Here is a 27,525-nt window from a genome sequence, read left to right on the forward strand (position 1 = left end):
CTGCAACATTAAACTACTCATTTACAAATCATGTTTTAAAGTCAATAATACCAAAGTACGCTTTATCTGTGAACCTTGTTTCTCTTATCGTTGTCGAGGGATCATCTGCTAGTTATATGAGATGAATAGAACGGCTCATTACTGCGAAGATAAATGAAAACATCGGGAGATAACGGATATGTACAATATGCAATAAGACAGTACATCATAACCACTATCAAAACTTCAACTAAATAATAAATCTTTACACGGAAATGATGTCTGACTACACCCTGATAAATTTGATTCTATTTCAATTTCATATCTCTCCTCTGTGATCGCAAGGACGCCACGTCAATTACTGTAGTAAGAGGCTATTATGACAAAGACGCTACGTCAATCAGGGTTGTCACATAATTGTTTTGACTCTACCATAATCGAAGCTTACTGAAGATTATTGAAGAGTATCGAAGTTTACGTCAACCGATGTGCTTATATGGTCTCAACGACTTTACTCCCATCAATGTGGTCATTTAAGTAGTGAAATACTCGTTGATCGGATTTGGCCGCAAGGACCATTGACAATCAATGTGGATATGTACTCATGACTTCTCTATGTCGTTAACGTAGGTCACATGATCTCAATATCGATATGTCAGTCACCGTCGTCATATATTCTTGACGAGTTCTGACTCTGGCATTGAATTCACGACCCTTTTTATCGTTCTGCCACGCCATACAGTGTCATGAGCGTGAACAAATTACATTGGAAAAGAAATACATAACATTCAACTGTTCGATAGGATTTAATTCATTCAGAGCTCTCTTTTTAACGAAATTTCAACATCCATATAACATTAATAAGGTACTTGCCCGCTTTTCATATATATGTATCCTTCATCTTGTACGGGTGATGAGTCCATTCCCACATCTACATATTTATGACTCGTGTCTAACTTACTGCAACTGGCGATAAGAAAGGATGTCTTCATTGTATATTGACTAAAACGCACAATTGGGATGAGTCTTAAAGTACCGGTACTGATAGTATGAACAGTATAAAATACATTATATAGTGGCGATAGCACTGGAAAAGTGACCAAACGGTTCCTTAACATTCTATTGAGAATACATGTTTTCCGTAATTCGTCGGCAGCAATGACTGGTCGAAGTAACTCAATAGGGGTATATCCTTTTTCATTCTATGAAAAAATCATAAGTAAGTTAAATATAACTACAACTACTCTTCCCGTGCGCTAAATTCATGAAAATTTAGTTTAGTCAACATGTGGTTCTTTCTCCACAAGACCTATAACTGCTCCACGAGACCTACGAATTCTTTGAAATGGAAAATAAATGATTAAGAAGATTGAAACACAATAAAAGAACAAAATGTAGGGTGTACTTTCCACTTCATTAGTTGTCGACTAATGTAAGCAGTCATAGAGCTAGAACACATTGCTGAAATTTATAGGTAGTTCGATAGGATTTAATTCATTCAGAGCTCTCTTTTTAACGAAATTTTAACATCCATGTAACATTGATAAGGTACTTGCCCGCATCAATGACTGGTCGAAGTAACTCAATAGGGGTATATCCTTTTTCATTCTATGAAAAAATCATTCCCGTGAAGCACATAGTAAAACTGGTAAACCGCACTTTATATTTAAGAATGTCGAACATACTGTGGTGTGCATGCAAGACTTGATTATTTTCTTTTTATTGCAAAATTCTAGGATTCTCGTTTCAAAGGTTAAAGTATGTTTACCAAGTGTCAATATATACTTAGTATAATAATATGCATGTTACCTGGGACACGTTGATCTCATACGGCCAGTTACCGAAACAGGATAGGACCCTGATCTGTCTGCTATGTAGAAAATAGTGTAATAAAATAAAAAGCACACATGAGAACCCAGATGATTAAAATTAACCCGTCCTTTACTGCATGGAGTAATAGTCGATTCTTTTTTGATGGACATTCTTGTGTCCTTGTGTCTTAACATATTTATGAAAGACCATGTATCAATTATTCATATCTTATTTCATCATTACATATTACACCACATACGAGTAAGTATTTACATCTCGTTAATATCTTGAAGACCCGATTCCTCCAAGCCTAGAAATCAACATTTGTATTATGTCACACGCATCAACTATCAAATACCTTTAGTTAGCCAACATCATTCCGAACATTTACCTAACTGCTGCTTCTGGTAAACATTCTTGTTCTTTGTCCGTTTTGAGCAATGTCTTCTATTTGTACAGATCAATGCACCGGTCAGAAAAGCAATTACAATGGCACAAGTGACGATCGTTGGTTTCTCCCACGTAACGGTATTAGGACCTAAAGAAAATATCATAAAAGTTCCATTGTAAATAAAGGTTGTATCGTAACGTTACAACCTTTTCAAACGATTTTTGTGTCTATTCACGCTTGAACACACTTGTATCCGTAATACAATCAGTAAAACTGTCCAGGTCTCATGATATAAAGTGTTTGGAATCGTTCATAGTGTTAGAACCTGTGCTTTGAAGCGCTATATTGGAAGTACACTATCATTTTGTACTAAACATTAACAAAAACAATCCAAACGGACTGTGGTTATGCTTGACGTATTACATATTAATCAAGTCACATCATCAGGTGAAGTAAACTCTTGAATCTATGCGATCGCCGTTATTGGTAGCAATTTGTGCATCAGCGTTGAGAACAGACATATCTCTTCTTCCCGATCGGATTCAAGAGTTTACTCCACCTGATGATGTGACTTTGTTAATAGGTATTACGTGAAGCATACTAGTCCAACATCAAAACAATGTTTATTTACAATATGTCTACGACGACAATTGACCATAATTAAGGTACAAAGTAGTCCTTTCCTTGAACCTCTTTTGTGCAAAGGTTAACTGGGATATGCAAAATAATCATAGCTCCCAAATATGAATTCTTTCTTTTGTTCTGTACATGTGTAGGGTGCATATCATAAAAGTTCTATATTACAAGATATGTTGTAAACCTTACCAAATTTGTGTCTAGCATTAGTAGTTGCTTCCAAATTCCCATTGAGAAGTAACAGTTAAAACATGTAAATCATAATTACGGCAACCATTGAACTACTATTAAATGATATTGTGAAATGCTTTGTAATCAAATATGCATGTTTAACCATTTAAATTTACCAGGGGTGTTCGGTACTTCGAGTGTAATAACTAGCGTTACTGAGCCATTAGAGTAAATGTGTACATGCCAAAAATGTGAAAAGAGTACTCACTGAGGACCAATATCCTAACTCTGGAAAAATTGTTACTCTTATCGAAGGCTCGACAAATAAGAAAATTGTTATGAAAATTTCTTTTGCTTCGAAATATTGAAGTTTGGCACAGAGAAGTTATGTTATCTTTCGTAGTACGCTCGGGTGACAAAACATAACGTAACGCTAAGTTATCATTTCCAATGCTCAATGTTATATTTGAAATGTCCATCAAGCCAGACGTGTAATTCACACAGCATGTCGCAAAAATAGGCTCTCCTTCCTTGAACCTGTCTTTGTCAACAGAGAGTATTGGGATACCTGAAAGAAAAGACAATAGTTTATAATAGTTTATTGCAATACGTATAAGTAATAGAATAGCTTATCATTGTTATTCGTGATGTCATCTTGTATGATTCTTTTGTGGTTTTTTTACATCTGTATTTGTGTCATAAACAAAAATTGTATTAATTGATTCCCAAATATTAAAAGCAAAGCACGAATAATTTATTTCTATCAATAAAAATAAAATCAACTGTATCGAACGATTAACTGGGCTTGTGTTGTAAAAAGAACAAAATGACCTGACCGTATCAAACGGAGGAACACGCTATAGGTCTGTATCATTACGCACTAAGACCTTTGTTGAAAATTTAAAAGAAAACTCCTAAGCTTGTTTGTGTTAGACACTAGGAAGAGAATGAAGCTTAGGTGTATAAATATATCATGAAATATAGCTTCTGCGGCTGTAAAGCTTAGATTTTGTGTAGGTTTTAATGACGCTTTTAGTCAACAAATATTTCATTTTATCAGAGATAGCAGTTGAACATTTAAAAATATTTCAGTAAAACCGACAGCGAGATGTTCGTACCTGGTTGATATTATTTTGAAGCAACGCTCAATTTCCCTTTCTGCAATATTCAAAGTTAAAACATCGAAAATATTCTGATATGATTAAGTTTTAATTACTAAACAATTTCTTATACTGTACGAATCTCTTACATATCTAAAACGTTTTTAAACATATTAAGGATCATATTGTTAACAACTTAAAACGTGAAACAAATGTTTACAGCTTGAAACATGTTATTACCTTGAACCATTAACGTCACGTCATGCGTTTCTACATCTTGTGCATTATATTTTGATTGTTGAATACATGAGTAATTTCCAGCATCTTCAAATTTAATTTGATTTTTCACTAATGCAGATATCGAACGGTTTAAGTTAACGGTCAAAGAGAAATCCTTATATCCAATGGCAGTCCCTTCCACGTAGGTAGCAATCACGTCTTCGTTTCTTTTCCATACCAGCACATCCAGAGATGAAATCAGATGACACCTCATAATAACATGTTCTCCTTCAATGACAACTTTCAAATTATCTGAACGTTGTGCTAAGAAAACAATAGTTTTAAAGCAACAATAATAAACATTAACTATATTTGCATGCGTGCTACTTTGTGATAATATCGAAACGGTCTATATATTTGGAAACTGAGCAGGACGTTATCACCCATCGGTGAAGTTGTATTGCTACATAGACAAACACACAGCAGTTTGAATATTCAAGTCGGTCATTTAGTTAAGTTGAATCTACAATATTGATGTGCCTTCTTGGTCCGTAATATAATATGAAACGTTTTTGCAATAACTTAAGGTTTTAACTGCAGATGTTTATCAATTTTCCTACTTGTTAATATATCTAATTTGTTTAGGATCACAGAATCTTGATAATGGTGCGAACTTGAAGTACAACTTTACACTGTCTGTAGATTCACTTTACTTCAGCAATGCTGATTGCATATAGATGGCGTTTAGATTAAAATAATATCATCGTTAACTACAACTCACGTGTTTAATCGCAGAGCAATTATGATGTTAGCGCAAGTAGAAGTTTAGAACTCATAAAAAGCACTTACCATTAACCGTTTTTAAAAGGGATGTCAGTACAAACAATAGTATTGGTGTAAATGGTATCGGAAGAAACATTGTAAAACCTTGAACGATGATGTTTTGACCCGGGTTTACGTCCTTGAAGGCACTGATTTTCAAAACAGAATAGTTCGTAAAAGTACTTGAAAAGACAAGTGAAGTTGAAATCTGAGGTTAATAATTCACTTTCTTTAGTGAATATGCTTCTTTTCTTCTTGTACCGTATACAGTTTCGCATGCATTCACAAATATTTTCTTAGTTCCTAGTTTGATTCTTGAGTATTAAAGTGTTGCTTTATTAACGAAATCGACCAATTATATAACACATGAAGATTCATAGAAGTGATTTTTTTCCATGACATCGTTTCCATGTCTAAAAGCCGTACATACAAAGTAAAATCAAAGTATCTTGAAGGTATCTTTATTTAACCATGTAGTATGCATCAGTTTCTTGAACTGCAATATTGTTTTTGTCAAACCTTAACCTCGTTGCTATGTGCTGAGCTAAGGGGACCAATTATGTTCGTTGAGTAGCTTCAGGTTACCTTTATTCAACCATTACGTATTCTTCATTCTTCTACCGCCAGATTGGGGAAAGCCCGACAAAGTTTGACTTTCTTTTATAATAAATTATTAACAACTGTGACGTTGATTTCTAGAACAGACATTTTATTTTTCGTAAAATCTTCGTTTGTCTGACGAAAGTAAAAGACACGTCAAACCTTAACTTTTTCATATTTATTCTCATTTCTTCATTCAGCTTTTTGTAACTCTAACGTTACATAATATTGACCTAGACAAAGTTTTATCGAATCCATAGTAATTGTTCTCTTTATGGATTTTAAGTCACCTTGGAATCTTTTTGCCCATGTTCGCTTTATTATGCATGATGAATAAGCTTAGAACTCAACCCACTGATTGTTATTACAGCTGAAGTACGTTATTTGAACAGATTTCTGTGTGAGATATATATTTTAATATCTTTCTTTTCTGTATTGACTTTATCTGTTTTGTTTGAACAATACGATAAATAGAGGATTGTTGCGGATAACGTTAGCTGACATTGAAATAAAATCCTCATTAAACGACAGCAGAGACAACTGAAAGTAACAAGCAACTTCCAGTTTGAGTCTGTATCGAGCATGCGAGAATGGAATACGCAAGGTTCTTCGTTATCTTTTGAATCATTACCTTATAGCACATTGAAATATATGACTGTAAGTCTACTAGCTTTCGTAAGTATGGCAACGTGTATTGAATTTTCTATCTTTATCTGGCCTTTTGTCAACTGCATGTAACAATGCAAAATCAAATGGTAACCAAATGGAATTAAAATGGTTATCAAATGATAATCAAATAGAAAATATTTGAACATTCTTTCAGATATTAAAAACCATTTTAATACTCTTTATTGTGTGTGAAGTCGTTTTGTTACCACCACTTTTTTATGTTTAGTATTGCGTGTATTAGATCGTGTAACTGATCAAGGTAATTTACCTTAAATATAATGTTTTCACACCACATGCACACTCCTAGGTAGAAATACATGGATGAAATATTGGTCTATAGCAGACACGTGTTCACTTATAGCAATCATAAGTTCAAACATTACAGTATTGAAGAAGATTTTGTTTGGTACAAATTAGTGGTGATTTGCAGTGGATTCGCTTCTAGTACATAAACTATGAACACGGAATCGGTGAATGTTCGACAGAAGAGAAGATTAAATAGATCTCATAATTGAATTTCATCTTCACAATATTTAGCTTATTTAAGCCTCTGTGTGTCGAATACAGTGGTGGTAAGAATATCAACCACCTACGACGTGTTAATGTTCTCTAGATTATATTCAAATTCGTTCCCTGGCTGTATCGTTCTGTTGATAATTTTATCTTTTCTAGTTATACAAGAAGCCTTTCATGTCAAAGACGAGTTACAAAAATGGAGCATATATATGTAGCCTATACTTTACGACAGAGACACCAGTTTGATATTTAGATGAGTGCGTATCGTGGATTGCCTCCTTAGAAACCACTGTTTCCTCACTTTCATGTTTCATTTTTAGTTCAGGGATATGACGAATTGAAAACATTTAGATGTACGCAAACTCTCGTCATCAACGAAATGAGAATATGAATGCCGATGTGAGCACAACATCTATAGGTATGAGACACGAATAAATATGATATGTTACCAAAAGATAATTAGTTTGTAGCATCCATCGAAACAATAGTTAGACTAAGTAGAGTCACAGCCTTAGTTGTGTATTAACACTGCAAATTCTATACATCTTAATTAAATTGGCAATAACTATATTTTACCCGTTGTTGCGTGTTGATCAATACTTTTGATACCACCTACATTTAGTTTGTAAGAAATTAAGTACAGTTCTACACACTGTATGCGCATTATATTCCTCATAATCGGATACTCGTGGAGGCCGGCGCACTCTGTCAGTTGTGCTATCTAGAATCTTCGGCGACACTCTGAATAGGGCAGGGAAATGGTTCACTTTCTCGTTTTCTATGTCTTAGTAGCACATATTGATACCTTATACGCAAGAAAAGCGTTGCAGTTTTAGACTTTTCCTCGTAAAGAATATTGTAGTAACTTCTCATTTTGTGTCAAATAAATGAAATATTTCCCAATTTCTATAATTATTCAGCAGTTAGTCAACATTACTGGTGTGATAATTATCGATGTGGGGGGAAATTATCTCTCACCGAATAGCCGGGTTGCAAGATGTAACGAAAATTATTTGCATCCCTGTTGTTCAGGTCATATGTGGTGTGGCATAGGACATCTATTTTGCAATTGTGCGTCGTGCGTAGATTTTAGACTAAATAACAACTGAGGTCAGATTTGTTATTTGTCAAACAATCAAATTGCGCAGTTGCATCTTTTCCACCATGATGCTCGAATACGAAGATTGTCAATTATTGTGCAATAGAAAAAAACTTAAACTTCTCGACTATAAACTTGATATTCATTGAAGAGTTGTCAATTTTCGTGAGCGCAACCACTTCCGGATGATTGTATATGTTATTTTCTTATTATCTCATCTTATTTTCTACCCATCCCGGGGTTCTACTCCCACACAGGAAACTCAACTACAGTGGGACAGTGGATCATGACCTTGCGATACAAGCCAGGAAAAATTGACCACAACTAATATATGAAGCAATATAGTCTAACCAGTTTATTCCAAGATAACATATGTAAAGGAGAGATACAAAGCGATATTTGTCTTGAGTCGTCTACAATATACCCTTCTTTATTACGTTATTTTATCGTCATATTTGATGACACTTAAATGATAGAAGCTGCGAGTGGCTCAGTACCAGCGTAAAAATCATATGATACACACAAACGATGATTGATTTAAATTAGGTAACGGACCCTATGTTCAGTAGGTAAGTATGTAATAGCTCCTCAAATAATACAGAACTTCGTGAGTTCATACTAATCATTATATTCTTTACTCGGTGAATAAACTTAAACGCCGAAGCACCTTCAAAGATGTATGTTCTAATATTTTAATCATAGATTTTGTTTCATGTACCATTTTTTTAAAGAAAAATATATGTGTACAATATGCATGCACAATGTAGGAACAATACAAGTACCGTTAGTAGTTTAGCGATGCCTGATGGTGTAAATTTAATTTTAAAAATGTAAACATAATGTATAACTGATGTCAGATTAAATTTAAAAATGGGTTTGTTGCTTCGATCTATCTGGTCATATCAAAGACATATAAATAAGCATTAGACTCTCGAATACAAGACCTAAATATCCACACCAGAAAAGATTTAGCAGAAATGTTCCTCGATGTGAAGGATATATATTCGTAGGAGGTGCAGCTGTACACTTTTGTTCTTATAAATGTACATTCTAGCGGATATATCTTTACAATCTGTGATAATAAGATGATTGCAAAACGAAGACTGAAATACAAAAGATCACCACAATTCAGGACAAGATACTCCTATATGTGACAGACGACGTGCAATAAACATATCAATGACACCCACATACTAAACATAATAACGACAATAACATAATTCCTAACTATTTTACAACATTATATTCATATTCATTATCGATAAACCAAGTGGATAGACAGGTGACGTTACAAAGTGTTTGGTGATTCACTGATTTGGGCATTATCTTTATTACTGAGCAAGTATCCCTTTTTAAAAGTTCAGATACATGTAATTTGTGCTCGATTAAAATTGATGATTTATAATGTCGACAAACCTTTTCTCTTTATTGATTTTGCATTTGAACCTGTTTTCTATGTGGATATTATTTGAGAATACAAGCACTAACCTCGTTAGAATGAACATACCTACATTTGCATAGCTGCGTAGATTTGTCAACGTTTAAGAGTAATAGCATACGCTGAAATTAACTTAGCAACACGTTAGAAAAAAATCAATACTTCAAAGGTTCATTGTTTATATGTCTGTTATTGACTAAAACGGTCTTACTTGCATTTTGACAACAGAGAGAAGTGATTATAGTTTTCTCAGGCAACATTCTATAGAACGGTCACATAGCAACAAGATGATTAGGTAACCAATCACGGCAATATTTTTTAGTCAATATTAAGTTGTTTCTCCACAAGACATATTACTACTCCACAAGACCTATACATTTCTTGAAATGGAAAATAAATGATTAGGAAGATTGAAACACAACAAAAGAATAAACTGAGGGTGTAACAAGTACACTGTTACCCCGGGCTACTTTCCATTTCATAAGTCGACCACTCTTGTCACTAACCTCAACTAATGTAAGCAGTCAAAGTTGAAAACACATCGCTCTTTACACTTAAGGAATTATATAAGATATTACATCAAATATAACAGACTTAGTTTTTACTCGTAAAATAATTCAATCACCTGCAACACTTAACAAGATGATTCGTATGGACAGATGGTTAACCAAAATGATTGACTTACTTTTTACTCAATCGTAAAATAAATCGAATCACCTGCAACATTTAACTACACATTTATAAATCAGGTTTTACAGTCAATAATACCAAGCACGCTTTATCTGTGAACCTTTTTTCTCTTATCGTTGTCGAGGGATCTGCTAGTTATATAAGATGAATAGAACGGCTCACTACTGTGAAGATGAAAAACAAAGGGAGATAACTATTTATTTGCATTTTTAGTCCCGGTGATAACGTCCAAACAAATATGTACAACATGCAATAGGATAGTATATCATAACCACTATTAAACCTAAACAATAGATCTTGATACCAAAATGATGTCTGACTACACCTTGACAAATTTGATTCTATTTCAATTTAATACCTCTCTTATGTGATTGCAAGGACACCACGTCAATCATTGCAGTAAGAGGCAATTATCACGAAGACGCTACGTGAATCACTGTTGTGACATAATCGCTGAAGTTTACGTCCAACTGATGTGGTTATATGTTCTCAACAACTTGATTGTGACTACTCTACATTTAATCATTGTAATCACATTTGCCGCTCATACCCTTGGCAATTATTGTGGATATGTATTCATGACTACTCTACGTCGATAACTGTGGTCACATAATATCAATAACAATATATCAGTCCTATAGTCCTTACGAGTCTAAGACAATCATGATAGTCATATATTCTTGATAATTATACAACTAACAAGGATGATGAATTGTTTCATACGATTCCACGTCAAATTTCGTGGTCATATAGACATTACTATCAATCACTCTGGCGTTGAATTCACGACACTTTTTTATCGTTCTGCCATGCCATACAGTGTCATGAGCGTGAAAGATTACGTTGGGAAAGAAACACATAACATTCAACTGTTGGATGATTTTAAATTATTTTAGAGCTCTTGTTTTTGAACGAAATGTCCACATTCATGTTGCATTGATAAGGTACTTGCCGTCTTTCCATGTCTATGTATCCTTCATCTTGTACGGGTGATGAGTCCTTTCCAAAATCTACAGATCGATGGCTCGTGTCTAACTTACTGGAACTGGCGATAGGAAGGATACAACGCACAATTGTGGAAAAAAAGTCTTAAAGCACTCGTACTGATAGCATGAAGAATATGTATATCTAATTTCTATTTCGATCAATACTAGTAACGGTATATACTCTCAGTGACTTTATGACTTGAAGCATGATATAAAATACATTATATATTGGCGTTAGCACTGGAAAAGTGGCCCAACTGGTCGCTTAAAGTAGAAACATATAACTAAATAATATTTTTGAAAATTCATTTGATTGGAGTAAACATGTTTTCCGAAATTCATGGGCATCAATGACTTGTCGAAGTACTTCAGTGGGGAAAAATTTTCCTTTCTATGAAACTTCATTCCCGTGAAGCACATAAGCTATTACCTCTGGTAAACCACAATTTATTTAAGAATGTCGAACATACAGCGTTGTGGCAAGACTTTGGTGTTATTTTCTTTACAAATTACGGATTCTCGTTTCAACGGTTAAGATATGTTTCAAAGTTTTCACATGTTATAAGTACAATACCGTGCATTTTACCTAGGCCAAGGTGATCTCACACGGTCAGTTGCCGGAACAGGATAGGACCTTGCATTAACTGCTGTGTAGAAAATCGTGTAATAAAATAAAAAGTATACGTTAAAACCCAGATGATTAAATTATTCGGAGAAGGATCAATTCGTTTATATCTCGTTTATTTAGCGAAAACCCTATCCCTCCGGGTCTAGAAGACAACATTAATTATCAACTATCAACTACCCACAGTCAGTCAACATCATTCTTAACATTACCTAACTGCTGCACGTGGTAAACATTCTTGTTCTTTATCCGTTTTGAGCGCTGTCTTCTATTTGTACAGATCACTGCACCGGTCAGAAAAGCAATTACAACGACACACGTGATGATTGTTGGCATTTCCCATTCAAACGTATCAGGAGCTAAAGAGAATATAATAGCTCTGTTGTAAATAAAGTTTGTATCGTAATGTTAATACCATCATTCAGGTAGAGTTTCTTTCTCGATAAAGTCTCCATTCACTCTTGAAAACACTTCTATCCGTAGTGACTGTATCAGCTATGAATATCGGGTGCATGACCACATTTTGGATTGTTTGTGTCACAATCTCTCTAACAAGCGGTTTACTTCTAGAGATCCCTAACTGTACAAATTACTTAATTTTGAACAATACTTACAAAACTGTTAAAAACTTTATGTAGTTCACTAATTATGATCATATTGTTTTATACTAACCTTGTGCATAAATGAAGTTTACCTCTGAGAAAGATGACCCAATGACATTCGTTGCCATACATCGGTAAAACCCTCGCAAACTTATTTTCAAAGTTACATTTAATCCCTTATAGTTGGTTTCATTGTCCTGGTTTGTGTTGGTTTCTATGTTAAAAGTCGTCCAGTCGGAGGATGAGACTTTCTGCTGTAAGTAAACTTCCGGAATGGGATTTCCATTAGCTTCACATATGACGTTAGCTTCTTCGCCTTCTTTAACTTGCCACTGTTTAAGGGCAGGGTAAATCGTTACGACTGGCAAGTCTATTATAAAAAAATACAAAGAAGAGTAAACATTTTAGTCCAAACATCAAAACGATGCTAATGTTTATTTACAATATGTCTACGAAAACGATAATTGATCATAATTAGCGTAAAAAGTAGTCCTCGCTTTGATATCTTGAGGACCTATATTTTTTTGCAAATGGTTAACTGGGATATGTAAAATATCATAGCTTCCAAATATGTATTATTTCTCCTTTACCTGTAAATGTCTAGGGTTAATATCATAACAGTTCAAAATTACAAGATATGTTGTAAACATAATCAAAACCTTAGAAAATCTTTTCTTAGAATTTTGTCTGTTGTCTGTAGTTGCTCCCACACTCCCATTGAGAAGAAACAAATACAATCTGAAATTCATATTGAAGGCAGCCGTTGAACTACCGTACAAATGACATTGTGAAATGCTCTGCAATCAAATACGCAATTTTCTTTGATGCATTTATATTCACCAGGGGTTTTCAGTACTGCGAGTGTAATACCTATGGTTACTAAGCCATAAGAGTAAATATGTACATGCATAGTACTTACAGAGGACCAATATCTTAATGCTGGAAAAATTGTTACTCTTATCGAAGGCTCGACAAACAAGATATTTGTTATGAAAACTTCTTTTGCTTTGAAACATTGAAGTTTGGCACAGAGAAGTTATGTTATCTTTCGTAGTACGGTCGGATGACAAAATATAACGTAACGGTAAGTTATCATTTCCAATACTCAATGTAAAATTTGAAATGTCCATCAAGCCAGACGTGTATTTCGCACAACATGTCGCGAAAATAGGCTCTCCTTCCTTGAACCTGTCTTTGTCGACAGAGAGTATTGGGATACCTGAAAGAAAAGACTATAGTTTATAATAGTTTATAGCAATACGTATAAGTAAACGAATAGCTTATCATGATTATTCGTGATTTCATATTGTATTTTGTATGATTCTTTTGTGTTTTTTGCCACATCTGTATTTGTGTCATGAACATAAATGTATTAATTGATTTCCAAATGACACGCAAAGCACGAATAATATATTTCCATCAATAAAAATAAAAATAAAATCAAGTGTATGGAACGATTGACTGGGCTTGTGTTATAAAAAGAACAAAGCGAATTGACCGTATCAAACAGAGGAACACGCCATAGGTCCTTACCATACGTACTAAGACGTTTGTTTGAAATTAAGCAAAACATTATAAGCTTGTTTGTATTCGACACTAGGAAAAGAATGAAGCTTAGATATTTGGTGTAACAGTATATCATGAAATATAGCTTCTGCGGCTGTAAAACTTAGAGCTTGGTAGGTTTTAATAACGCTTTTAGTCAAGCAATATTTTCATCTGAGAAAGCAATTGAACATTAAGAATATATTGCAATAATACTGACAGCTAGATGTTCGTACCTGGTTGATATTATGATTAAAAAATGCTCAGTTTCAATTTCTGCAATATTCTAAGTCAAAACATCGAGAATATTCTGATATGATTAAGTTTAATTACTTAACAATTTCTTATCATAACGTTTTTAAACATAAAGAAGATCATATTGTTAACAAATTAAAACGTGAAACTAATGTTTACAGCTCAAACATGTTATTACCTTGAACCATTAACGTCACGTCATGCGTTTCTACATCTTTTGCATGATATTTTGACTGTTGAATACATGAGTAATTTCCAGCATCTTCATATTCAATTTGATTTTTCATTAATGCAGATATCGAACGGTTTAAGTTAACGGTCAAAGAGAAATCCTTAAATCCGATGGCAGTCCCTTCCATGTAGGAAGCAATCACGTCACCTTTGTGTATCCATACCAACGTATCCAGAGAAGAAATCAGATGACACCTCAGGGAGATATGTTCCCCTTTAATGACAACTTTCACATTATCTGGATGTTGTGCTAAGAAAACAATAGTTTTAAAGCAACAATAATAAACATTAACTATATTTGCATGCGTGATACTTTGATCTAATATAGAAGCGGCCTGTTTATTTGGAAACTAAGCAGGACGTTATCACCCATCTGTGAAGTCGTTTTGCTACATATACAAACACACACAGTTCGAATATTCAAATCGGTCATTTAGTTAAGTTTAATCCACAATATTGATGTTAAGGTTTTAACCTGATATGTTTTTCAACTTTTCTACTTGTTAATATATCTAAATTGTTTTATCAAGGGTGGTGTCACAGAGTCTTGATAATGGTGCGTAGATTCTGTAGGTCTGTATGGTCTGTAGATTCACTTTACTTCAGCAATGCTGATTTCATATAGATGGCATTTAGATTAAAATAATATCATCGTTAACTACATCTCACGTGTTTAATCGCAGAGCAATTATGATGTAAGCACAAGTAGAAGTTTAGAACTCAGTAAAAGCACTTACCATTAACCGTTTTCAAAGGGGATATCAGTACAAACAATAGTATTGGTGTTAATGGTATCGGAAGAAACATTGTAAAACCTTCAACGATGATGATTTGACCCGAGTTTACGTCCTTGAAGGCACTGATTTTCAAAACAGAATAGTTCGTAAAAGTATTTGAGAGACAAGTGAAGTTGAAAATTCGAGGTTAATAATTCACTGTCTTTAGTTAATATGTTTTTTGTTCTAGTACCGTATCTAGTTTCGCATGCATTCACTAATATTTTATGAGTTCATAGTTTGATTCTTGAGTTTTGAAACGTTGCTTTATTAACGAAATCGATTAATTATAAATCACATGAAGATCCATAAAAGTGATTTTTTGGTCCATGACATCGTTTTCATGTCTGAAAGCCGTACATACAAAGTAAAATCAAAGTATCTTGAAGTTATCTTTATTTAACCATGTAGTATGCATCGATTTTTTGAACTGCAATATTGTTTTTGTAACATCTTTCGTTTTCGGTCAAAACAAAAAGGAAAAGTCAAAACTTTACCTCTTTGCTATGTGTTGAGCTAAGGGGACCAATTATGTTCGTTAAGTAGCTTCAGGTTACCTTTATTCAACCATTACGTATTCCTCATTCTTCTACCCCTGGATTGGGGAAAGTCCGACAAAGTTTGACTTTCTTTTATAATAAATTATTAACAACTTTGACGTTGATTTCTACAATAGAAATTTATTTTCGTAAAATCTTCATTTGTCCGACCAAAGTTAAAGACACGTAAAACCTTAACTTTTTCATATTTATTCTCATTTCTTCATTCAGTTTTTTGTAACTCTAACGTTACATAATATTGACCTAGACAAAGTTTCCACGAATCCATAATAATTGTTCTCTTTATTTATGGATTTTAAGTCACCATGGAATCTTTTTGCCCATGTTCGCTTTCTTATGCATGATGAATAAGCTTAGAACTCAACCCACTGATTGTTATTACAGCTGAAGTACGTTATTTGAACAGATTTCTGTGTGAGATATATATTTTAATATCTTTCTTTCTGTATTGACTTTATCGATAAATAGAGGATTGTTGCGGATAACGTTAGCTGACATTGAAATAAAATCCTCATTTAACGACAACAGAGACAACTGAAAGTAGCAAGCAACTTCCAGTTTGAGTCTGTGTCGAGCATGCGAGAATGGAATACGCAAGGTTCTTCGTTATCTTTTGAATCATTACCTTATAGCACATTGAAATATATAACGGTAAGCCTACTAGCTTTAGTAAGTATGGCAACGTGTATTGGATTTTCTATTTTTATCTGGCCTTTTGTCAACTGCATTGACAATGCAAAATCAATTGGAATCAAATGTTTATCAAATGATAATCAAGTGATGATCAAATAGAAAATATTTGAACATTCTTTCAGATATTCATTGTCGAGTAGAGGATCGATGTTAGTCTAGTCCCGACAAAGCTGCAAAGTTTCATGCGGAAGCGTGAATTCCAAAGGTAAGAATAGAGAATATTTATAATGTTCTGTGACTATTATTCCTTCACTACTCCAGTCCCAAACTCCTTCACTCAATCTCTCAGGTCTCTATCAGTTTGCAGTCACTTCACTCAGCCACACCCTTCATTTTCTCAACAGCCACAACAACACAAGGCCAATATTCCAAGTCAAAGTGAACAGTGAACTCCCTTCCTCTCACACAATATCACAAGTAGTCTCTACATATAGCATACACTGTAGAAACACACTCACACACATCTCTAACCCCTCTTGACACCCATCTCCCCTTATCTCACCTTCATCCTACCTGACCGACATAAGCACCAACTTTCGGACTTTCACTGGCTCACGCCCAAAAATTCCATCTCCATAGCAATAATATTTACAAAGTATAGTTAAAGAGGTATAATATAGAAATAGAAAGTTGCGATGTACAGATTGTTCATGGTTATAGAAATAGATAGTTGAGATATGTAGATTGTTCATGGTTATAGATATAGTCTTTAAGTTTGTTCTCGACATTCATAAACCATTTCAATACTCATTTTTGTGTGTAGTCGTTTCGTTACCAACACTTGTGTTTGTTTATTATTACGTATATTAGATCGTGCAACTGATCAAGGTAGTTTACCTTAAACATAATGTCTTTAAACCACATCTCCTAGATAGAACTACATGGATGACATATTGGTCTATAGCAGACACATGTTCACTTATTCAATCATTAGAGCAAACATTCAAGTATTCCAGAAGATTCTGATTGGTACAAATTAGAAGTGATTTGAAGTGGATTTGATTCTAGTACAAAACTATGAACACGGATTCGGTAAATGTTTGAGAGAAGAGAATATTAAAATAGATCTGATAATTGGATTTCATCTTCACAATAATTAGCCTTTATGAGCGTCTGTGTGTTCGAATACCGTGGTGGTTAGAATATTAACCACCTACGACGTGTTAATGTTCTCTATAATATATTCAAATTCGTACCCTAGCTGTATCATTCTGTTGATAAGTTATCTTTTCTAGTTATACCAGAAGCCTATCATGACGAAGACGAGTTACAGAAAGTGGAGCATATATATTTATACCTTTCAACAGAGACACCAGTTTGATATTTAGATGAGTGCGTATCGTGGATAACCTTGAAAACCATTGTTTCCTCACATTCATGTTTCATTTTTATTACAGGGTGACGAATTGAAAACATTTAGATGTACGCAAACTCTCGTCAATAACGAAATTGAGAAGATAAATGCCGGTGTGAGCACAACACCATCTATTGGTATGATACACTAAAACATATATAGATTTTCAAAAGATAATTAGTTTGTAGCATCCATCGAAACAATAGTTGGACTGAATAGAGTCACAGCCTCATTTTTGTAATAACACTGTAAATTCTATCAATCTTAATCAAAATGTCAATTACTATATTTTAGCCATTGTTGCGTGTTGATCAATATATATTTGATGCCACCTACATTTAGTTTGTAAGAAATTGGTTACAGTTCCACACACTGTGTGCGCATTATATTTTTCACGAGCGGATTCTCGTGGAGGGCGGCGCACTCCAGTTGTCAGTTGTGCGATCTAGAAACTTCGACGACGCAGGGTCTGAATAGTGCAGGGAGATGGTTCAGCTTTCTCAGTTTTTTACGTCTAGTAGCACTAAAAAAATGATACCCTATAACGTAAAAAACATGCCCCAGACATAATTGTACCTACTTCTTTTTTTTTGCGGCCAATGTTATGCGTTGCAGTTTTAGACTTTCTCTCGTAAAGAATATTGTAGTAATTTCTCATTTTGTGTCAAATAAATGAAATATTTCGCAATTTCTATCATTCTTCAAAAGTTAGTCAGCAGTACTGGCGTGATGATTACCGATTTGTGGTAAATTATCTCGCACCGAATGGCCGGGTTGCAGGATGTAACGAAAATTATTGAGATCCTTGTTGTTTTAGAATAAAAAACAACTGAAGTCAGACTTGTTACTTGTCAATCAATCCAATTGCGCAGTTGCATTAATTTCCACCTTGAGCCTCGAATACGAAGATTGTCAATTATTGTGCAATAGGAAAGAAACTTAAACATATCGACTATAAACTGATATTCATTGAAGGGTTGTAAAGTTTTGTGAGCGCCAACACTTTCGGATGATTGTATACGTTATTGTCTATCTGATATGATCAATCTATACACAGTTACAAGCGCCATCTTTTTTATCTTGCATGTATTCTAACACCAGTAATTTTAATACACATATGCTTAGTGAAATTGCAAAAACGGCGTTATATCCGAAATGAGTATGCTCCAATTTACACCCATCCCGGAGTCTCTACTCCCAACACAGTTACTACAAGTACAGTGGGACATTGGATCAGGACCTTGCGATGCCATACAGAAAACATTGATCACACTGCTTTATGAAGCAATATGGAAGGAAGAGATACAAAGCGATATTTACTTAACGTCATCTACAATATACTCTTCTTTATTACGGTATTTTATCATCATATTTGATGACATTTAAATGATCATACAGTTGCGAGTGGCGCAGTACCAGCGTGAAAATTCTATGATACACCCAAGCGATGATTGATTTTAATTAGGTAACGGACCCACTGTTCAGTAAGGAAGTACATAACATCTCCTCCGTTTATATAGAACTTCAGATTTCTTACTAATAAGTATATTCTTTAATCGTTCTACGAATAAACTTAAACCTAGGACCTTCAAAGATGTAAGTTATAATATTTTTATCATAGATTTTGTTTCAAATTTTCTGAATGTACCATTATTTAAAGAAAAAATATGTGTGCAATATGTATGCACAATATGGGAACAATCTGATGTCAGATTAAATATATAGGTGGGCTTGTTGTTTTGATCCATCTGGTCATATCAAAGACACATAAATAAGCATTAGACTCTCGAGTACAAGACCCAAATCTCCACACCATCGCTAGAAAGATTTAGATGAAATGTTCCTAGATGTGAAAGATATATATATTCTTAGAAGGTGCAGCTCTTAACTTGTGTTTATATAAATGTACTTTCCATTGGATATATCTTTACATTATGTGATAATAAGATAATTGCAAAACGTAGACTGAAATACAATAAGATGGACACAATTCAAAACAAGATACCACTACGTAACAGACGACGTGCAATTTACATATCAATGACACCCACATACGTAACAGAACAACAATTCAGACAGAATTCCTAGCTATTTTACAACAGCATCTCCATATTCATTCTCGATAAGCCCAGTGGATAGATAGGTAACGTTACAAAGTGTTTAGTGATTCACTTATTTGAGTATTCTCTTTTTTAACTGAGCAAGTATTCCGTGCTTAAAAGTTCAGATACATGTTATTTGTGTTTGATAACATTTGAAAAATTAAAATGTAAACAAGCCTTAGTTCTTAATTGATTTAAAATTTGGACCTCCGTTAAATGCGGATAATATGTTGGTATACGAGCACTAACCTCGCTAGAAAAAAAACATACCTACATTTGCATAGCTGCGTAGATTTGTATATGTGTGGATGAGTAAAAGCATACGCTGAATTTAACTGAGCAACACGTTAGAAGAAAATCAATACCTGTAAGGTACATTGTTTATATATCTGTTATTGACTAAAACGGTTTAACTTGTAGTTTGACAACAGACATAAATCATTATAGTTATCTCAGGCAACACTCTATAAAACGTCCACATAGCAACAAGATGATAAGGTAACGAAGCCGCGCAAATAGTCCATGAAGGCTGGTTAACGAACATAGTTAATAGTTGAACATTTTAACTCAAGGAAGTTGATAGTGAGAAAACTTTTAAAAGGAAAAGTAACAGTAAGTTAATATATAACTACAACTACTCTTCCCATGCGTTAACTTCACGACAATGTATTTTAGTCAATATTCAGTTGTTTCTCCAAAGACCAATTACTACTCCACAAGACCTATAAATTCCTTGAAATGGAAAATAAATTCTTAGGAAGATTGAAATACAAGGAAGTAATAAAATGTAGGGTGAAACAAGTACACTGTTAATCCGGGCTACTTTTCACATCAAAGGAAGACCACTCTTGTCACTAGCCTCAACTAATGTACGCAGTCAAAGTTGTAAACACATTGAACAAGTGTATAAACAAATGGCTTCTTTTGTTTTAACTGCGTCCACAATCGCTCTCTACACACTATTCGAGGAATAAATTGAGATCTTTTTAATCGTAAAATAATTAGAATCACCCGCAACACTTAACAATATGATCAGTATGGACAGATGGTTAACAAAAATGATTGACTTACTTTTTACTCAATCGTAAAATAATTCAATTCACCTGCAATACTTAACTACACATTTATAAGTCAGGTCAATAACACCAAGTACGCTCTATCTGTGAACCTTGTTTCTCTTATCGTTGTCGAGGGGTCCTCTGTTAGTTATATAAGATGAATAGACCGGCTCATTACTGTGAACATGAAAAACATATGGAGATAGCTGTTTATCTGCATTTCTTATCCCGGTGATAACGTCCAAACAAATATGTCCAACATGCAATAGCCACCAATCATCATATCATATATCACCAATCATCAATAAAACTTCAACTAAATGGATATGAAAATTATGCATTAATAAATCTATATACCGGAATGATGTCTGACTACAACCTGACAATTTGATTCTATTTCAATTTCATATCTCTCTTATGTGATTGCAAATCACTGTAGTAAGTGGCTATCAGAACAAAGACGCTACGTCAATAACTGTTGTGACGTAATCGCTGTGATCAAATCGTGTTGAATGTATATAAATCAATCACTTTGGATTGAAGTTGACTGAAGATATCTGAATGTTACTGAAATATTTCAACCGATGCGGTTATACGTTCCCGACAACTTTACTGTGAATTCTCAACATGTAATCATTGTGATCACATTGGCCGCTCAGACCATTGGCAATCAATGTGGATATTCATGACTACTCTACGTCGATAACTGTGGTCACATGCTCTCAATATCGATATGTCAGTCACTATCGTGCTATAGTCCTAACTAGTCTTAGTCAATCATGATACTCATATATTCTTGATAACACTACGACTAACAAGGATGATCAATTGTTCATTAGATTCCACGTTAACTTTCGAGGTCATATGGGTGTATATATCAGTCGCGCTGGCAATGATTTCAAGATCCCTTTTAATTGTACTGCCACGACATACTGTGTCATGAGCGTGAAAGATTAAGTTGAAAAAGAAACACATAACATTCAACTGTTAGATGATTTTAAATTCTTTTAGAGCTCTTGTTTTTGAACGAAATGTCCACATCCATGTAACATTGATAAGGTACTTGCCTTCTTTCTATATCTATGTATCCTTCATCTTTTACCGTTGATGAGTTCTTTCCAACATCTACAGATTGATGGCTCGTGTCTAACCTACTGTAAATGGCGATAGGAAATTCATTGTATAATGACTACAACACACAACTGGGACATGTCTTATAGCACTCATACTGATGGTATGGACAGTATGGTTACATTATGTTAGATCAGCTTGTAACGGTATATGCTCTCAGTATACTGTATCTTTACTTTATATATACTCAGTATGGTTTGAAGCATGATATAAAATAAATGATATAGTGGCACAGCAAAATGACCCAAGTGGTTGCTTAGAGAAGAAACATATAACCAAAAAAATATTTTTTAACATTCAGTTGAGCGGAGTAAACATGTTTTCTGAAATTCATCGGCATCAATGACTGGTCTAAGTAGCTCAGGAGGGATATATCCTTCTTCATTTTATGAAAACTTTATTCCCGTGAAACACATAGTAAATCTGGTAAACCGCACTTTATTTAAGAATGTCGAACATACTGTGGTGTGCATGCAAGACTTTCATATTTTCTTTTTCTTTGCAAGGGTAAGGATTCTAGTTTTAAAGGGTAAAGTATGTTTACCAAGTGCCAATTTATTCTCAGTATAATAAAATGCTTATTACCTGGGACAAGGTGATCTCATACGGTTAGTTACCGAAACAGGATAGGACCCTGATCTGTCTGCTATATAGAAAAAATAAAAACAAAAACATTAGCATCCAGATGAATAAAATGAACTGATCCTTTACAGCAAGGAGAATGGTCAATTCGTTCTCGGTAGACATACTTGTATCCTTATGTCTTAACATATTTATGAAAGCCCATGAATCAATGATTCATATCTTATTTCATAATTACATATAACACCACATACGAGTAAGTATTTATATCCCGTTAATTTATTGAAACCATATTCCTCCAGATGTAGAACTTAACATTTATTTCATGTCACAAGTATCAACTTCCAAGTACCTACAGTTAGTCAACACCATTTATAAACTTTACCTAACTGCTTCAGGTGATCAACATTCTTTTTCTTTATCCGTTTTGAGCGCTGTCTTCTATTTTTACAGGTCACTGCACCAGTCAGAAAAGCAATTAAAATGACACAAGTGATGATTGCTGGCCTCTCCCACGCAATCGTATCAGGACCTAAAGAACAAATCATAGAAGTTCTATTGTGAATAAAGGTTGTATCGTAACGTAACCACTATCACTCAGGTGGAGTTTCTTTTTCAAACCTTTCTTTTCTATTCATGCTTTAAAACCTTTTTTTCGTATCACCAAGCAGTAAAAATTTTGGTTTCGTAAGATTTGTTTCTCTTTTTTTTTTTGGGGGGGGGTGATCATGTTTTGAGGCGTTAGATGTGAAGTACACTATTATATAATACTTATAATACTACTACTACTTAAAATAATAATTAAAATAATAATCATAATAATAAGACGTATTTATAGCGATTTATACAGACGGTTGCAATGCGTTGTACAAGAAGCAAAATGAGTACTAAAATACAGCCAAAAAATGTAGTTTTGCGCTAAACATTACAAATATTATTTCAAAACGAGCTGGGATTATGCTTCACATTTTACATATTAATCAAGTCACATCATTAGATGACGTAAACTCTTGAATCCATGCGATCGCCGTAATTAGTAGCAATTTGTGCATCAACGTTGGGAACAGACATTTCTCTTCTTCCCGTGTTTTTGACCATGCTTTAACTGTGGTAATATTGAATTAATTTAGTTATTTTTTTTTCATCCGCTTGAGTCAAGAAATCATTCCCTACTTTGGATGTTTATTTTGTAACTTTCCGTCTTAATTGGAGACAGACAGTTACATAAATTGCAGCAACAGGATTTATTGTTATTACCCACTGTACTTAATACTATGAGATGCACCCTGTTTGCACTACAACAACAACTGTGACTCAGTGACCTTCGTTCCATTTTGTTCCTCTCGCCCTGTTATAAATATGCAAATAAAGTACAGATTCCCTTATCGATGTGATTGACATCGGAAATATGTAAATTAGCGAGTGTAAAATGTAAGGCATTGTGACAATATATAAGCACATTTTAAGTTGTTTGTGTCAAAATCCCTCTAACAAGCAATATACTTCTAAGAATCGTCTATTGCACAAATAGCTCAATGTTGAACAATACGTTTAAAATTTGGGAAATATTAAAGTCGTCCATTTAAATAAATATGATCAAATTATATAATATTTACCCTGGGCATACAGGAAGTTTACATCTGAGAAAGATGACCCAATGTCATTCGTTGCCATACATCGGTAAAACCCTAACGAACCTGTATTTATTTTCAAAGTTACATTTAATCCCTTGTAGTTGGTTTCACTGTCCTGGTATGTGTTGGATTCTATGTAAAAAGTCGTCCAGTCGGAGGAGGAGGAGACTTTCTGCTGTAAGTAAACTTCCGGAATGGGATTTCCATTAGCTTCACATATGACGTTAGCTTCTTCGCCTTCATTAACTTGCCACTGTTTAAGGGCAGGGTAAATCGTTACGACTGGCAAGTCTATTAAAACAATACAAAGAAAAGTAAACATAATAGCCAAACATCAAAACAATGACACTGTTTATTTACAATACGTCTACGTAGAAGATAATTGACGATTATTTAAGTAAAAGGTAGTCCTCTCTTTGAACCTTTTGAGAAATTTTATTTTTTGCAAATGGTTAACTGGGATATGCAAACTAATCATAGCTTCCAAATATGAATTCTATCTATTTTTATTGTAGATGTGTAGGGTGTATATTATAATAGTTCAATAATACAAGATATGTTGTAAACCTTATCAAAGCCTCAGCAAAACGTTTTTAAATTGTGTTTGTTATCTGTAGTTGCCCCCACATTCCCACGGAGAAGCAATAATTAGAACATGTAATTCATAATAAAGGCAACCATTCTACTACCTTTGAAATTACATTTTGAAAAGCTTCGCAATCAAATATGCAATTTTCTTTGAACCATTTATGATCACCAGGGGTTTTCGGTACTTCGAGTGTAATAACTAGCATTAGATAAAAAGTGTACATGCTAAGAATGTGAAAAGAGTACTCACAGAGGACCAAAATCCTAACGCTGGAAAAAGTGTTACTCTGATCGAAGGCTCGAAAAATAAGAAATTTATTATGAAAATTTCTTTTGCTTTGAAATATTGACGATTGACACAGAGAAGTTATGTTATCTTTCGTAGTACGATCGGGTGACAAACTTATACGTAATTCTAAGTTATCATTTCCAATACTCAATGTAATATTTGAAATGTCCATCAAACCAGACGTGTAATTCACACAGCATGTCGCAAAAATAGGTTCTCCTTCTTTGAACGTGTCTTTGTCAACAGAAAGTATTGGCATACCTGGAAGAAAAGAAAGCTTATTTTTATATCATATTTTTACTTTTTATGTTGTTTTTTGGTGTTTTTTTTCACATTTTTATTTGTGTTGTGATTAAGAAATGTATTCATTTATATGATACGCATGACAGGAATAATTGATTTCCATCAATAAAGATAAAACCATGTGTAGTGAACGATTTATTGGCCTTGGGCCAGAACAAAAACAATGTGACCAGACTCGATCAAACGGATGCACACGTTATAGATCTGTATCATCACGCACTAAGACCTTTGTTCAAAGTTTTGAACAAAAAAATCTAAACTTTTTTATTTTGTGTATGAAATATATCATTAATAGTAGCTTCTGTAGCTGTAAAGCTTTGGTCGTTTTAGGATATAATAACACTGTTAAGTTAAACAATATTGGTTTTTATCAGAAAGTGCAATTGAAAATTAAGAATATAGTTCAATAGAACTAACAGCGATATGTCTGTGCCTGATTGATAAAAAAATGGTCACTTTCAGTTTCAGCAATATTTAATATAATAATATTAATATATTAATATATTAATAATACATTAAAAATTGATGATATTTTATGATTAAATTTTAGTTCGTAAACTATTAACTAATCTTTACGAACCTCTAACATGCAAGGAAGATGATTTTTACACAGTTGAGGGATTTCCGTTGAACACATAGAGAAGATCACATTGTTAACAACTTAAAACGTAAAACAAATGTTTACAGCTTGAAACATGTTATTACCTTGAACCATTAACGTCACGTCATGGGTTTCTACATCTTGTGTATCATACTTTGGGTATTGAATACATGAGTAGTTTCCAGCATCTTCAAATTTAGTTTGATTTTTCACTAAAGTAGATATCGAACGGTTTAAGTTAACGGTCAAAGAAAATTTCTTATAATCAATGACAGTCCCTTCGTTGTAGGTAGCAATCACGTCATCGTTGCTTTTCCATACCAACGTATCCAGAGAAGAAATCAGATGACACATCAGGGAAATATGTTCTCCTTCAATTACAACTTTCAAATTATCTGAACGTTGCGCTAAGAAACAATATTTGTAAAGCATTAATAATTAACATTTACTTTATTTCCATGCGTGCTACTTTATTATCATACAGAAAACGGCCTATATATTTTGAAACAAAGCAGGGCGTGATCACCGATCGAAGCCAACTAATAAAGAAGTCATACTATTACATAATCAAACACACAACAGTTTGTATATTCAAATTGGTCATTTAGTTAAGTTTAATCTACTTTATTGATGAGCCTTCTTGGTTCTTAATTTGTTTTTATATAACATATGAATCGTTTATCAAAAACTTACTTAAGGTTTCGACCTGAGGTGTTTTTCAATGTTCTTACTTGTTAATATGTCTAATTTGTTTTATCAATGGTGGTATCACAGAGTCTTTATGATTGTGCGAACGTCAAGTATAACTGTACACTGTCTGTAGATTCACTTTACTTAAGCAGTGCTGACTTCATTTAGATTAAAATAATATCATTGTTAACTACATCTCACGTGTTTAATCGAAGAGCAATTATGATGTAAGCGCAAGTAGAAATTTAGAACTCAGTAAAAAGCACTTACCATTAAGCGTGTTCAAAAGGGATGTCAGTACAAAGAAAAACATTGTTTTGGATGGTATCTGAAGAAACATTGTAAAACAGTGAACGATGATGTTCTGGCCCGTGTTAATGTCCATGAAGGCACTGATTTTGCAAAACAGAGAAGTTCGTAAAATGACTAGAAAGGAAAAGTGAAGTTGAAATTTGAGGTTAAAGATCACTTTCTATAGACTGTTGCCTTCAGTTAGAACAATGAGATGGTTGCTAATCATTAATCGTTAGCCTATGTATGCGTCTTAAGTCGTACTATGTTTCAATTAGTAATACATTTATAGACGCTGTAAAGTAAGTTATCGAATGGTTTCGGAGAGGAACATCAATAGACTTCGAACAAACATTAGGTATCTTACAAGATATCCGTCCTTCATATAATCTTCATATGGGATTTGGATAAAGAATTTATACATATATTGTCAACGGTGTACGATGTGTTTACGTTACGCAAGATGCTGCACTCCAGTTATTGTGTT

The 27,525-nt window shown here is 33.9% G+C and overlaps 1 protein-coding gene across 12 annotated transcripts; it reads right to left on the reverse strand.

Moving 5' to 3' along the window:
• LOC139977041 (cell adhesion molecule 2-like) lies at nt 1-27,525 on the reverse strand. Of its 12 annotated transcripts, none has more exons than XR_011796397.1 (15): nt 27,018-27,523; nt 26,162-26,464; nt 25,115-25,414; nt 24,259-24,567; nt 23,028-23,174; nt 22,646-22,706; nt 21,997-22,083; nt 15,124-21,106; nt 4,330-4,632; nt 3,258-3,557; nt 2,183-2,329; nt 1,789-1,846; nt 1,536-1,587; nt 853-945; nt 1-141 (listed from the first exon to the last, which is right to left on the reverse strand). XR_011796397.1 is itself a non-coding variant. In XM_071986007.1 (8 exons), exons 1-8 carry the CDS (start codon nt 27,130-27,132, stop codon nt 21,028-21,030), a joined length of 1,401 nt encoding a protein of 466 aa, XP_071842108.1. In that variant the 5' UTR covers nt 27,133-27,523; the 3' UTR covers nt 14,646-21,027. The 12 variants fall into 12 exon arrangements, 1 of the variants encoding a protein (XP_071842108.1); XR_011796395.1 differs by having other exon boundaries at nt 1,789-1,849; XR_011796396.1 differs by lacking the exon at nt 1,536-1,587.

This window comes from Apostichopus japonicus, chromosome 12 (assembly GCF_037975245.1).
Source record: "Apostichopus japonicus isolate 1M-3 chromosome 12, ASM3797524v1, whole genome shotgun sequence".
NCBI classification, from domain to species: domain Eukaryota; kingdom Metazoa; phylum Echinodermata; class Holothuroidea; order Aspidochirotida; family Stichopodidae; genus Apostichopus; species Apostichopus japonicus.